Source organism: Tinamus guttatus, unplaced genomic scaffold, assembly GCF_059628265.1.
Source record: "Tinamus guttatus ecotype Peru unplaced genomic scaffold, ASM5962826v1 Tinamus_guttatus_pri_ptg000301l, whole genome shotgun sequence".
Taxonomy (NCBI): domain Eukaryota; kingdom Metazoa; phylum Chordata; class Aves; order Tinamiformes; family Tinamidae; genus Tinamus; species Tinamus guttatus.
This window is the reverse complement of record NW_028288835.1, coordinates 4134595-4149577: the sequence shown is the minus strand read 5'-3', so window position 1 is coordinate 4149577 and position 14983 is coordinate 4134595. Positions and strand designations below refer to the sequence as shown.

The 14983-nt window shown below is 37.7% G+C and overlaps 1 protein-coding gene across 1 annotated transcript in view; it reads right to left on the bottom strand.

The window, feature by feature from the left end:
- LOC104567333 (palladin) overlaps window positions 1–14024 on the bottom strand; it is an 80202-nt gene extending 66178 nt beyond the window's left edge. The window contains exon 1 of the mRNA XM_010214142.2: window positions 12964–14024. Within this exon, the coding sequence (XP_010212444.2) occupies window positions 12964–14024 (1061 nt within the window). The remainder of the gene's footprint in view (window positions 1–12963) is intronic.
- Window positions 14025–14983: the final 959 nt, after the last annotated feature.

Genomic DNA, 14983 nt, shown 5'->3' with positions numbered 1-14983 from the left:
ATTTGGGCCATGTGTCATTTTCTGTGACATTAAAAAAAGAAAAACAACAACAAAAAAACCCACCACCCCACATTAGCTATGTGTACCCGTCAGTTGCACCCTAAACAAGAGAGAAATGGATTGTACTGCTCTAATCCTCTTCCCTTGGCCATCTAACAAACACACCCTTATGAAATAAGAGGAGATAAACTAAAGCTGCTCATGTTTTCAAGCTATTCAAAAAGAACTGAAATACTCAGATGAAAGGCACTGCCTAAGTGCAAAGTATTAATTATTTTTATGACATTAATGCATACATACATTGCAAATATACATCATTAAGTAAGATGGAACTATAAAATCATTTTTATTTGAAGCTGCATGTTTGAGTTAGACTAATAGAAACATGTCTTCATAATGGATTTGCTGCACAAAAATTTTAGTCCTCTACTTGCTTTGACCTGCAGTTAGTTGAAAACAAAACTTTCATTTTGTTGCTTTGTTTTTTTTAAATGGGTGATTGTACCTGTTAATTACCTCCAAGCCAGAAGTGTTTTGAGATATTACCCTTTCCCACAGGAAGTCTAACCTATTCCAATTGAAAATACCCCTGATCTTGAGTTTTGCACCCATTTGCAGAGTAGTACCACACTAACTGTAGGATTATTTAGCAAAAATAAGCTTGTTGGTGTCCACAGCAAGCACCTTGAAATACTTCAGTATCTGAGATAAGATACTCCTATTCATGAACCCTTTCTGCAGCTTAAAAATATCTTTGTATATATATATATACTTTCTATATTTACAATATCTAGTTGTATTATTCCGCCTGCTGATTTCATAAAAAAAGCATCTGTTCTGCACACAGATTACCTAGGTGTATGTCTAAGAATTCTGCTCATTTTCTGATTTACAGAAACACGTTGTAAGGTTACCTATTCAAGTTTCCAGCTCATCAGCAAATTCCCTGCTATTTCAGTTGTTTTAAAATTCTTCACTATTCTTACCACCAGGTCCTATTTTGTGAATTGCCTCAGATGAGACATTTGAGACTCTCCTTATCAGTTTCTGCATGTAAGTTTCTAAAAAGTTTCTATGAAAATGTATTCGCATTAAAACTCTAAAAAGTATGAGCTCACACTTTATTTATGAAATATTTACATGTACACCCATAATAATCTTTATGAATGCCTTAAAATTATCCTTGCTCATTCCTTTCTTAGATAGATGTAGAAGACATTTGATTTATGCGATTCCTTCCTGACCATTTGACTACTTGATACTTAAGAAACTATTATGCCAACATACATCAAAAGTAACATCCATTTTTGTCTCATGTGAAAATATTTTCATAAGGTAGTTCTGCAGAGATGAATGCTTATTGTTGCTTTTCAAGGATATAAGTCCTTATCCCCAGTTCAAACAGGCGTTTTTGTTAAGGAGTAGCAAAATTTTGACTGGGCAGAGCCCTGCTTTTATTTCACAAGTTGCATCATTCTAAATTATCACTGCTAAAAAAAAAAAAAAAAAAAAAAAACACAACTAGAGAAGCACAAGGTTACATTTTCTTTCCACTTTGTTTACTCTAGAATTTCTGACTACCTGAGGCACCACCATTTTATTTAGTCAGAAGGCATTTTGTGTTGTCACGTGCTTATTTGCTGCTGTTCATACATCAGTCACCTCAGAAAGGTAGTACAATGAATACAATCGTATCAGGTATAAAAACAAAGTGCTGCTAATTCCTCAATTTTCCTGCTCACTCTACGTCACTTTATGTTTTTCTCTGTGCTCAATGCACTCATGCCATAAGACATACTTACTCTCTTATATGTAGCAGAGAGGAGGTGAACAAAGGAATTTCTTTTTCTTCTTTACTTTTGTGTGGGTCTAACAGGTAAACCTCCATCTTAGTAAACTACCCATATTCAGAAACTATCTACCAGAGCCCTATCAAACTGCAAAATTTGTAAGAAAAATATACGTTCCACACGAGTTCTAGAACTAGAAAAATAAGCATATTTTTCACTGCTGTTTAGTGTTTCTTCTGCATTTTGTTAATTATAAGCCATTTTCTATCCTTCTCTATGTGTTCCCCAGGTCCTGTCAGCCCTAATTTCTTGAACTGAAGTCTAATATTTTGAGTCGTCAACTACACATGTTTGCAGAAAAATCCCATTTGTTCAATTTCGTGGTCCAGATCTCTGAAGTTAAGATTTTAGTTGTCAAGAAGGCACTTACAGAGCACATTTCAGACATGGCAAACAGTTTTGCATTAAGAAACATTTTTCTAAAGCATCAAATTTTAAAATGATAATTGTATTTACCTCATTTATATTTATAAAGCAATGTATTGTATCTTACAAAAATACGTGCTGTTTAAATAAGGTTATTAAATTGCTGTAATTACCCTTAAGAAACTTAAACAATCCAAGATGTGGTATTGCCTTTAGGCAAATGAGCAAACATGTCAAAGAATAAGAAGCGTAATGATTTAAAGAGGACTTGGAATAGCATTGCATACCTGTTGAACATCGATAGGTAATGATGCCAAAAATACTAATTCCAAAAACCTCTCTTTACGAAAGAGTCTCAGTACCACACTTCTCCTCCCAGTAAAACTGTCCATTTCTAAAGTGCGCGGGTTCACTCCCTCCTCTGTTCTAGTCAGCCTCAGGATTTAGCTTTAATTTTCACACATCACGGTTTTCCATCTGGTTGTCTGGTGACAACCACAGTGCTAATGTATTTCCTCATTGTCAAACTTCTTGGCTGTTGACATTCTACACAATGTTGGAATGGCCCAGACACATGTGACATTTATATAAATAAATCCTGAAACATGAAGTAAAAGCAGCCTCTTGGAATATTGCCTCTGGCCCTATTTCAGTAGAGCTTTTGTTGAAAACCTGCATTTTAAAACCTACTTCAATTAAGCTTACTTTTTAACTAAAAACATTTAAGATAGGCAAAACTAGCACAGCGAAAGGGTTTTCTGAAGACATGTGGTGCCTTGTTTCAGAGTTGATCCAAGACCCATTCAATTCCTATGTAAATAAAATACAAAAGTTCTTTTATATATTTATTGATTATGTAGATAACAGCACTGTTTTTCTCATTTTAGAAGAGTAAATTTTAGTAATTTACTTTTAAGCTTTTCATATTTGCCTTTAAGCATAGTATCAGTACTTTGATAACATGCTCTTCTAATCTTTGAATCTTTTTATAAATAGCAGTTAATATGTTATTTATTTGTGGAGTGCTAGTAAGGAATTTTAGATCTGCATTCTTTTATGGAGAGGCAGACAAAGCAGAACAGCAGAAAAAAAAGTAGTGAACTGAGATTCCTTTAAAGTTTCAGTAACATAATTAGAAATACACCAAGACACAGACATTGGTATTCGTGAACAGACAGTGAACAATAAACTAACTGAGCTGGAATTTCTTTCTAAATCCAACTCGAGAGAACAGTTCTAGCTTCAACAACTGTCCCATTGTTTTTACAATTGCTTCTCATAACATCATACATCTTCGTACACCTAACTGGCTTTATTTTCCCTATGATATTTCCGTATGGAAAAAAAAAAAAAGACTGTATGCAATTTTGAGGCTTCTCCTTTTTCTTTTTTGAAATAACAAAAAAGATCGTTTAGTGTTCATGAAAGATGAACTGACTGTCCTGAGGAAAAAGAGCTTGTTCATGCACAAAGCCTATATTAAAAAAAGAAAAAAAAAATGGCATGCAGAATACGCAGACATCATGTAGTCAAAACTATTAAACAGAGACAAGAAATACGCAAAACATAAGAATAATGCACTCTCCTGGCCCTATAGCTCCCCTGTGAAGCTTTTAAAATAACTCGACCATTCTTGATTTTACATCTTTGAATATTTGCATCATGATGGAGTTCTCAACATAAATGTGGCTTGAAACAGCAATCTTATTTTATGTAACTTGCATAAATTATTGTCTTATCAGCATCCAAACCTTATAAGGATTTTTCCACCTAGGAAAAAGCCGGACTCTCCAAATGCCCATCTTCAATACTATATCATTACCAAACCTGGTTATTTCTGTTAGAGAACAAAATAAGACTCTCCCAAAAAAAGCCAGACCACATAGGATATGCGATTGTCAACCACTACAACAGGCACCTAAACGCTATTCTTAAGTAGAATGATAAATAATCATGATTACTCTTTTCAACATCTCAATGGTTCTAAGAAGAAAAGCCGTATTACTTATGAAGCAAGAAAACAGAGGCACTACCAACATTTCCCAGAGAGGCCTGCACACTTTAAGGCAGACAGGAAAAAAAACAAAAGGTATTTGATAGGTGCATGTTATTTACCTAAATGAAAGGAAAAAGGTGAAAAACCTCATGAAATTCAACAAGGCCAAGTGCAAGGTCCTGCACCTGGGGAGGAATAACCCCAGACACCAGAACAGGCTGGGGACCGACCTTCTGGAGAGCAGCTCTGCAGAGAGGGACCTGGGTGTCATGGCGGACGACAAGGTGACCATGAGGCAGCAGGGTGCCCTCGTGACCAAGAAGGCCAATGGGATCCTGGGGTGCATTAAGAAGAGCGTCTCCAGCAGGTCGAGGGAGGGGATCCTGCCCCTCTACTCAGCCCTGCTGAGGCCACATCTGGAGTATTGTGTCCAGTTCTGGGCTCCACAGGACAAGAGGGATGTGGAGCTGCTGGAGAGAGTCCAGCGCAGGGCTACGAGGATGATCAGGGGCCTGGAACATCTGCCCTGTGAGGAGAGGCTGAGGGAGCTGGGCCTGTTCAGCTGGAGAAGAGAAGGCTGAGAGGGGACCTGAGCAGTGTCTAGAAGTACCTCAAGGGAGGCAGTGAGGAGGATGGGGCTGGTCTCTTTTCAGTAGTGGCCACCGACAGAACTAGAGGAAACGGCCACAAACTGAAGCACCAAAAGTTCCGCAGGAACTTAAGGAAAAATTTCTTAACAGTGAGGGTGCCAGAGCCCTGGAACAGGCTGCCCAGAGAGGTTGTGGAGTCTCCTTCTCTGGAGATCTTCAAACCCGCTTGGACGCAGTCCTGTGCCACGTGCTCTAGGTGACCCTGCGTGTGCAGGGGGTTGGACTAGATGAGCTCTAGAGGTCCCTGCCAACCTGAAGCATTCTACGATTCTATGAGCATTCTAAATCCTACAGGTCACAAATTACTACAGGCAGCCATTGAAATAGCTTAACAAGTTGTACAAGCGAATAATCCATCACTGCATCAATAAAATCCGTTTGTCCAGAGCACAGTTCTATGGCAGCCACCGGAAGAAAGAGTCTGACAAGTCACCGAGGTGACTCTCTACACGACATTCCATCTGTGCTTGTGAGGCTGACACACCAAGGATACCTGGAGAGATGTAGGCCTTATCTCAAAGGAGAGACAGCAAACAAAGCGCAAAGCATAAAATGAGACAATAAAGTCCAGTAAAACAAGGATTGAAGAAGGGAATACAGGGATGGGGAAGAAGAAATAAAAGATTGACAAGATCTAGACTGAAAATGGCTAAATGGTAAAGAAGAGACAATGTTTTTCTATTTACACTCAGCAATAGTATCACGTGTTGTTTATCCTTTCACATCATCTTTTATGCTGCAAATATTATTTTTTTATACGTCCGTGTGGAGTCATTCTTGGAGGAAAATGGCCGCCTGATGAACCAGCCATAGGAGATGTTGGAGTAAGCACATGGCGCAGAACAAAAGGTTACTCGGAACCTGCGACCTAAGGGAGGATCGACGGAGCCTGAGAACAACCAATCAGATGAGATGGGAGCATGTGCACGCAGGAAAGGAACTGGTATATAAGGGACGGCTTTGTTTCAATAAACTGTTTTTTTCAGGTTGATTCCCACTGGATCGTTCTGAGCCCACGGTTTTTCTCTCCTCACGTCTGAATGTCTTTCTATGTTTTTGACCCAAAGATCTCCTGAAATACAACAGCCTTTCTCCCTTCTTAACAAATTCTCATGACACAACTTTTGCAGAAGGCAGGTTAGCATCCTGGTCTGGAATGTTTGCTAGAAGACCATTATAGATCAGCATATTATTAAAACATGTTTGCTTTTGGGCAAAAGAAGTAATATAGAGAAAACCAGTCTGTTTATATGGAGAATATAGAAAGTAAGATACACAGTTGCGAGTTTAACACCTAAATCCATTATCTCAATCAGACATATACGCAAAATGTTGTGGAGAGTTGTTTTTATTGGAACACTATTATTTGTGAAAATCATTTATAAGCAATTACAACACTGTGAACAATTATAACAGTTATTCACTAGCAACTAGTAAATAATTGTTTTATATCCATTCTTATTACGTAATATGGCCTTTGTTAATAAAATCACCTCCAAAACATACGATAAACAGAAAATTCAATATGCTAATAGAGAACACCAAACAAGACATAATTACTGTGCTTAAATGTTGTTAAAACATTTGTGCATTTATGTGCATTTGTGCATTTATGTGCATTGGAGTTAAAATGAAAAATGACACTTCATCCTGAAATTATCAATATCTAACTAAGAGACTCACTAAAACAGGTCTCTGAGGAAGCTGTAAGATTTCTATGGCTGTTAAGAAGCATATGAAGTGCTTAAAGAAAACAAACAAACACACACACACACACAACTTTGCAACAATTACACTATTGGCAATAATTTGACAGATTTAAAATACATTTATTCTCCTTAGCAACAGTAACTTGAAGAATTTAGAAATAAGCATTTGCACAGTCAGTGGTGCCTCAGGAATAAAGTAGCATTTGTTTCAGCTACTAAATTGTTACTACTTCTATCCTTTCTCAAAAAAACACAGAGAAAGAGCTTTGTTAACTTTGAAATGTGTATATGCATAGGAAATAATTTGTGAGAATCACAATAAGACTCTGTAAAACATGTGATTCTTAGAGTGTAAGAAATAATACTTGTGGCTGTTAATGATTTTCCAGTCACAAAAGCCCTACCACATACAGCACATACTGTCCCATTTAGTATTTTATGAAGAATTTCTGCAATCACTGTAGCTACAATACTTACATCTAGTTAATTTTGTTGTAAGACACATTAGACATTTCATTTCTCAAAGACTTTGTTCTTGGACCTTTCAACAATTTGGGGTTAGCAAGTAAAAAGAGAACTAATGAATACTTTAAACAACTTCCTCACGAAAAGCCTTTACTAAAGTTTCCATCTTAAATAGCTTAACTCTATATTTAAGTTAACAGACATCTGAAAGTGTTTGAAAAACAGGAACCAGATTAGCTAGATTACATAAAAGGAAAAGTAATAATTCTGAGGATGACCACGAGACAGAAAAGCTTGAAAAACATATGACAAGACTCAGAAAAGAGGCTTCTTGGGAACTAATGGTACCTAGTGTCAAACACTTAAAGGCTTTACATATGTACACAGCTACTCGTAACTAAAAATAAGAAGTATTAAAGGTTTACCATTAGAAAACTGGCAAAACACCTTCACCTACTTTTCTTCCCTCTACAAAACCCTCAGAACCAGAGCCCTTAAGAAACAATAAAAAAGGTCAACCCTAAGCCAGTTTCCTTACCTGAAGACTACTAAGAATTACATCTATGAATCCGATGCATTCCCAAGTCTTAAAAACCTCCCAACTGCTGTCTGCACAGTTGAACCACTACTGTCCTGCACTCTTGCATGTGCACCCAGCTGTATGGAGTTAAGCATTACTTAATTTGAGGTCCAATGGTCTGTGCAGCTGTGCGTGGTTAGAGAGTACTCAGTGACCAGGCCCTTTACTATTACAAGGATGATGAATGCAGAGCTGACTGTGCTTTAGACTTCAAAGCTTCTTAAGAGCTCTAAAAAAGGGGTAGCCTTTGTAAGTTCATAATAAAACCTTAATTCCTACAACTTTTAAGTGTTGTGTGTTGTATCTGTTTTTGTATCCTCTAATTATAATTCCTGGTTACAGGCAGGGAAAGTTTCTAGCTCAGTATTTCAGATAGCTTTTAGCGTAAAACTTGGGTAGAGAGCTCTTGGGAGTGAGTGAGCTCTCTGAAAGAGTTCGTGCTATGGCATATGCACAATGCCATAGTCGTAGTCTTTTTGTCAATTTATATTTTATACTCTATAGAACTTGAAAAGTATCCTAGATCTCCTCAGGCTACTCAATAGTCTTGGTTTTCTCTGATCTAGGTCCTAGGTCTGAGCTAGGAGTCTAGGTTGCTCAGCAATGCTAAAAAAATTGTGATCAGTGTCCAAATCTCGGTGATTTGATAAATAATTTTCTACTAGTAAAACTAGTAATTTAAACTTAAAATTTTGAGGAAATACAGTGCTTCTTAAAATGTGTATATTGTTTTGGGTTATTTTGTTGTATACATTGTTCTGGTTATTTTCTTGTGGTATTCAGCTCTAAGAATCCAGCTTAACATCCTACCTGAGTGTTAACTTCAAATGAAATTTAAGGTGTAACTTCTAAATTTATTTGCTCAACCCTTGTAGAGCATTACTTGGATCAAGTTTTGCCACTCAAATCCTACTACTTAATGACAACAGACACTTCTTGCTTTCTGTAGACCTATGAACACCTAAAAAACTAAAAAAATTAAGAGACTTTCCAGATAACATAATCTTCAAAGGTAAACTATGTTCTCACACTGCACTCAAAGATTTTGTTGCTCACTCTGCAACCTTGCTATATTTAGTTTTAAAAGAAGAAGGTTAGGGGAGAATTCTAGCTCACATCTAAAACAGGTCAAGGAATTTGCAAGGATTAGTCCACAAAATATGAAAAGTGAAGTAAGACAGATATAAAGATTATTTGGATTTTGTATAAGCTGTGATACACGGAATAAAAAATGCTAGGTTGGACAACTCCTTAGTGGTAGGCAAGATATCTTAGTGATTTTCTTGCCATAATTAAACTATTACGGTCACCATTAAACTATCTCATCGCTTTAAGAACTACAGTTTCTGCTTATTGTTTTCCCATATGAGACACAAAATGAAAATCCTGATTGTTCTCAGCCTTTATCACACTTATTACAGAAAGAGTATTCCAAAAATATTCTTTGCAGTGGCTACTGAAATGAGCTTTTCTCGGAAGAATCAGAACAGCTTTTCAATTTATAGGATTATGCTAAAAAGATTTGTTTACAAAAACAAAATATTGCAATTCAGAAATTCAAACACCTGCTTAAGTACACCATTTCAGAAAACTGGATTCTCTTTTTCTTTTCCCTAAATGCATAACTAGGCTCACTTTATTTTTTTTTTAACTCATATAACCCCCAAATGTATGGAACTGATCCTGACAGTGGCACAAACAGGAATTATGCTTCATACTTTTTGCAACTCATCACCTCGTCTCTTTTTCACTGCAGTATATTAACTGCTTACAGGATGTATCCTAAAACTCTTCTTCAGCTCTGGAGAGCAGGGAAGTGACTTGCAAATGTGATAATATACAACAGAAATCGCTTAGAAATTCCTAGTCAATGTCAACATTGCAATATAATTATAGAATCCTTTTTTTTTTTTTTTTAAATAGCTGTCAGTATGCGTTCTTTCCCCCAAGATTTACGGATTGGACTTTGGAGTTTGCCCTAAACTTGATTCAAATATTTGCCCTGGACTTACACACTTGCACGGCCTCTTGAAGCGTGTCTAAGCATGTGCCTTAGCTTTTGTTCCGTGGTTTATGCAAAAGCATTCTGTACATAAAGTGCTCTATAGTGTCCCCTTGTGGTGCTCGGGCCTGCAAAAATCTGCGACTCGTGAGAACTGTGTCCACGCTGTGTGCGAGCGACCTCTGGAGCCACGCAAGCACGACTACAGCAAGGCCACAGGGCACAAATTTATTCACTTCGAAAATGTTACTGTTAATTGCTTGCATTGCTCTGAAGTACTTATTAGTACCACCAATTCTGATAATGTACTGGCAGGCTGGAAAGTCTTGGAGAAGGGAAGGGAAAAGGAGGACATTGTGGCTTCTGCAATTGCGACTTTTTTATTCTACCATTGTTCTCCTTGTCTGCTTCATGAAGCTCTGAAGTAGGGTGAACAACTGGAAGTCTTCTGCGTACAGAACTACGTCAGGTGGTGAGAAGAAAATTAAACATTGGTGCAGTATACACTTTTTCATTTTTGTTCCTCTTCTTAAAATGGATTTTTATTATTTGGAGAATGTTTCCATTTATCAGTTTTCCCTTGAGAGTATTCACACTCCTCTTCCTTGTAAAACCCCTCACGCCATATTCAGCTAAGCTTTATGATTTTTCATAGATCTAATAGATAAGTCTGCTCTAGATTCATAATGCAATTCACTGTGATCTGTTGCTCTCAAGACTCAGTAATACTAACTGCCTAACTAACTAATGGCTTAACTCACTCCATTCTTTTTCTCTGTATCTTCGCTATTGTCCATTTTCCTCAGAGACTGCTAACTCAATATGAAGATTTAAAGTATTGAAACCGATCTTGCAAAGTGCTTAAGCATGCAAGTAAGTAGCTGTTCAAGTCAGAGATCAATATTTGGCTTCTTAGCATACATTCAAATATCAAGTTCTAGATAGAGCTGCATATTAACTGAGACATTTCATTCATGCATGAAAAGCAAAGATCATATATGGAATGAGAAATATCTGAATTAACATATGCACGCATACAGTATAGTGATAATTATTTCACTAAATGAAAATGCAACAACATGCAAGTTCAAAACACAGCTTTGAAAATACAGTTCAAATAAATTTCAAATTGATTACTGAAAGACATGTAGATGACTAATGGTTCATGTCACTAACAAATTGACATCTAAATGCATTGCAATGGCATAATAGTTACAGTGGAACAAAACCAAATGCAGTTGTATTTTAGTTTTCCACAAATATTAAAAAATAAAGTACCAAAAGGACGACACAGCTGTCATACTATGTGGGAAACTGAGAAACCGTGAGAAACTGTGGGAAGCTGTGGGAACGGTGAAAGTTAGGAGTGAGAAACTGTGAAAGTCAGGAATAACAGATTAGCAGATAGAGAAACCTAAAACGCAGGCCAGGCACAGCGATCTCTGGTTGGTTACCTGTTGTCCGTTAGCAGCATTGGACCCAGATGGCAATAGAGCCAAGGAATTGGCTAGAGGCAGTGGGAGGGAGCGCGTGGACAGTGTATGCTCACATACTCGGAGAATATATGTTTGGTCTGATGCTCAATAAAATGGCTTCTGGCTTCTGGTCCTAAACCTTAAGCCCCAGCTCCTTCGATGATTCCCACAATACAGCTTGATGGGAGCCACGGCATCGGTGATTATGCTCCCCCTCTCGTCCCTTTTTTTTGTATTTATGGGGGGAGTGAGGGGAGTGGTAGGCTTCCTGACCTGTTTGCAAAGCTCATGATGAAATTCCATTGTTTACACTAAATTAGATGCAAGGGTTGTCTTGGTTTAAGAGCTCATTTGGCCTCAGTGTGGAGGGAAATCTAAGGTTGGTGTCAACATTAAGGTATTGGGATGCAACTTTTTCCACTTTGTAGACAAAAACAATTGAACACACAAGTCTTTTGACTCTCTAAAAATTTCAGCTGCTCAATATTTTCCTTGTCTGGCATGTATTTTCATGGCAGATTCAGATAAAGATCTAATCTTTTCAAATTCGCACCTCTGTATATGCACTTTTTAAAGGCTGTTCTCGAAGGATGAGTTCAGTTACAGTATGTATGAAGACACTGTTTAGTGATGGACATGAACTCTGAGGCTTAAATATCAACAAGGCTTCTACAAATGACCGTATCAGGAAGCAATCAGGACAACTTCATACAAAATAGAAGTAACTTCAGAATGTTGAAAGATTTTACAGAAGAAGATATGAAGATAGTAAATCAGGACATGTGTTACGGGAAAGTCACTGCAACATTCCTATCAGTATTTGTTGAAAATTTTTGAACAAGCACTTGGTCTTCAGAACTGAAGAACCTTTACAAAAAGTTCTTAACAGGGAGCTACAGATTTTTTATTGTCCCAATAGCCATTTGTGGAGACAAATTTCTCTCAGGGATATCAAATATACTCAACTGACTTCAAACAGAAGAAAGTTTGGAGGAATTACTAAAACTAGAGGTATTATCTATCTCTGTGCATTTTAAGCAAACATACTAGCACTAAGGTTCAGATTTGTTAAGTGGTAAATGATGCCCATGAAGCGCAAGTTAACCTTCTACTAATTTTAAAAATAAAAGAAGGCAGTGGTAACTATTATGAGTCATTCAACCCTTGTTGGTACTGCAAATGTTGTTATAACTGTTGTAAACACTAGTTACGAAAGAACCTAAAACAAACAAACAAAAAAATCCCAAAACTTAATAGTGTTTTGTAATCAGACCCATATACACATAAATTTAACTACAAAATATAAAAACAGAAATTCTGAAATGGGAACCTTTTCATGTCTTCTCAAACTGCCCTGCACAAGAGGGCATTTGTGTAAAGCAGAGTAGATCTAAATCTGATTAGATTTAGAAAATGTTGTTATCTCATAGCATAGACCCCAAATCCCATTGGTCTGTGCTTGGAGAGATATTCTAATTAATTAACAGCAAAACCCAAATACCTTTACGCCTGATGCATGCTCTTCAAAGGTAAACCATAAATTCTTTCCCTTGTATTACTGAGCTCTCAGTCACACAGAAGACTGTTACAGCCAATTCTGTTTCTGCAGCATGGCCCTTGAATCAAGGAAGACTTTATCTCCCAAGCAGAAATCAATGGAATGCTGTAGGGAACTGAAGAGGCCAGACCCTGTAATTCCATGGGTATTTAACAACAGCTTGATCTGCAATTCTCACAAGACCAACTAGCAGATTACTTCTGTACTGTACCTCTCATCAGGTCCACTGTGATATCTTTCCTTTGGTATCTTTGGCAATCAAAGATGATGATATCCAGGGTCTGTGATGTTTGTTAAAAGGAATGCACTTACCTGACATAAGGATCTGGGTTGCCAGTAACTCTGCACTCCAACAATACTTTGGTTCCTTCAGCCACTTCCTGGCTGCGGAGCTTCTGAATGAATCGAGGCGCTGAAGACTGGTTCTTGTCTGTGTTCGTGTTCATGAAAGGTTGGCAGAGGACCATTTCACTTTGCTGTGTGATGCTTTTCTTTTCAGCAAAGCGTTGTTCTCCATTGAGATGAGCTCCAGGTAATTTTGCCTCAGGTTTAGTCTCCTGAGGTGGCGTGCCAAAATCCTGGTTCACTGAGGTACTTATCATAGTTGGTTGTTTCTTCTTAGGAGACAGGTATCCACTATCTGGAGAAGAAGAGTCTCCATCAGGACTTCGACCTCTTGCCTTTGCTGCTTCTCTAAATATAGATGACAGTTCCTCAATGAATGTGGCAGCTTTGTCACACAGCTTGCTCCTGAAAGGAACTTCTCCATGGGATGCTGATTTGGATTTTGGGCTTGTCTTGGGCACACTTGGACCACATCTCTGTGAATTTTTCAGGCTTCGAATAAAGCTGGGACTAGCAGTTAGCAAAGGTGAGGTGCTTGCTTGCTTCCTGGAAATAGTAACGAAACCAGTTGCCGTCTGAGGCGAGGTGGGCAGCTCTTTCCGATTCTCTGGGAGAACGTGAGCTGCAGCAGATGAAGTCAGACTGCTTCTTTGAGGCCTCCATAAAGCATCTTGCTTGTGCAGTTTGGTCTCCCTGAAAGAAGCATTTTCTGAAGGGCTAGGAAGAGAGGTGTTGAAATAATGAGTGAATTCTGGAGCTGCATTCTGATCTTCCTTCACAGAACTGGCAATGGCTTTCCAAGCTATGTCAAGGCTCTTATATATCTCCTCCTGGGTGAGGAAGGCAGAGAGTTCATTTGAAAACTCCCCATCCTGTATGTCAGATAGGGAATCATAGAAAAAGTCATGTGAGGAAGAAGCTTCTGATATATTTTCAGGGTATCCCTCATTGGTGCCTCTCTCTGCACAGTGAGCCTCCTTCAGCATTAAAGAAAGAGGCAATGTCTGGCCACAGCTTCTGTCTTGCATGCTGGAAGACACAAATACAATTCCTTAAACTTTTCCATAAAAAAAGGCCTTTTATATCTTGGTTCCTATGAATTGGACACAAAACAGGGAGATGAGCAGAGGCCTAGTGGTGTATGGAAAACCTATCGTGAACCTTGGTTTCTGTTTCTAACTGGCCAGAGCTGCAAGTTATCTAGGTGGAAATGAGAACTTTTTTCATGCATCATGCAGACATACAAAGACATCCTTTCTCTGTATGCACACTAGCACAAGCTCAGTTCTGTTTTACTGATCTGAGTGATGTATCACATTGCTGCTATTACACCTTGCTTTTTTCTGTATTGTAGGCTTATAACAATTTTGGAAATATATATTTTTTCTCTTTATTATTGCTTTCCAGATTGCTGAATACTAAATTATAAATTCCAAGAGGAAAATAGTGTGCTAGTTGAAATCACTATGAGAATCAACATATTCGTAAGTGCCAAGTACATTCAAACTAAAATTCCCAAATTATTCTTGTGCTGACAATGTATTCATGGTCAAACTTTTTTGTTATTGCTAGGTATGATTTAGTAGCAGGCTTCCAAACACTGATGAATAGAATACTAAACTACCACTTCTTCTAAGTGTACAACAACTACAACAACACTGAAGGAATATTCACGATATATGTATCATTCTGCATTACATGAGCGTGCTATGCATATTTTGTACCATCCTCATAAGGATACTATGTGCCATACGTGCACACTCCAGTTTCTCCTCACATATTTTTAAAATAAGGATGTAAAACCAGCAAGAAACAAAACATCAGAGAAATCTCTCTTGTTCAAAGGAAAGCCACCAGATAATCTGTTTTTAAAAATAATTTCTGTTGCAAAGCATTTCCCTAAGTTGAACATCAATGTTTTCAATTATCCTTGACAAATCTCTTCTTATTATAACTTCTATGAGATTCATTCTGTACAGGTAGATTT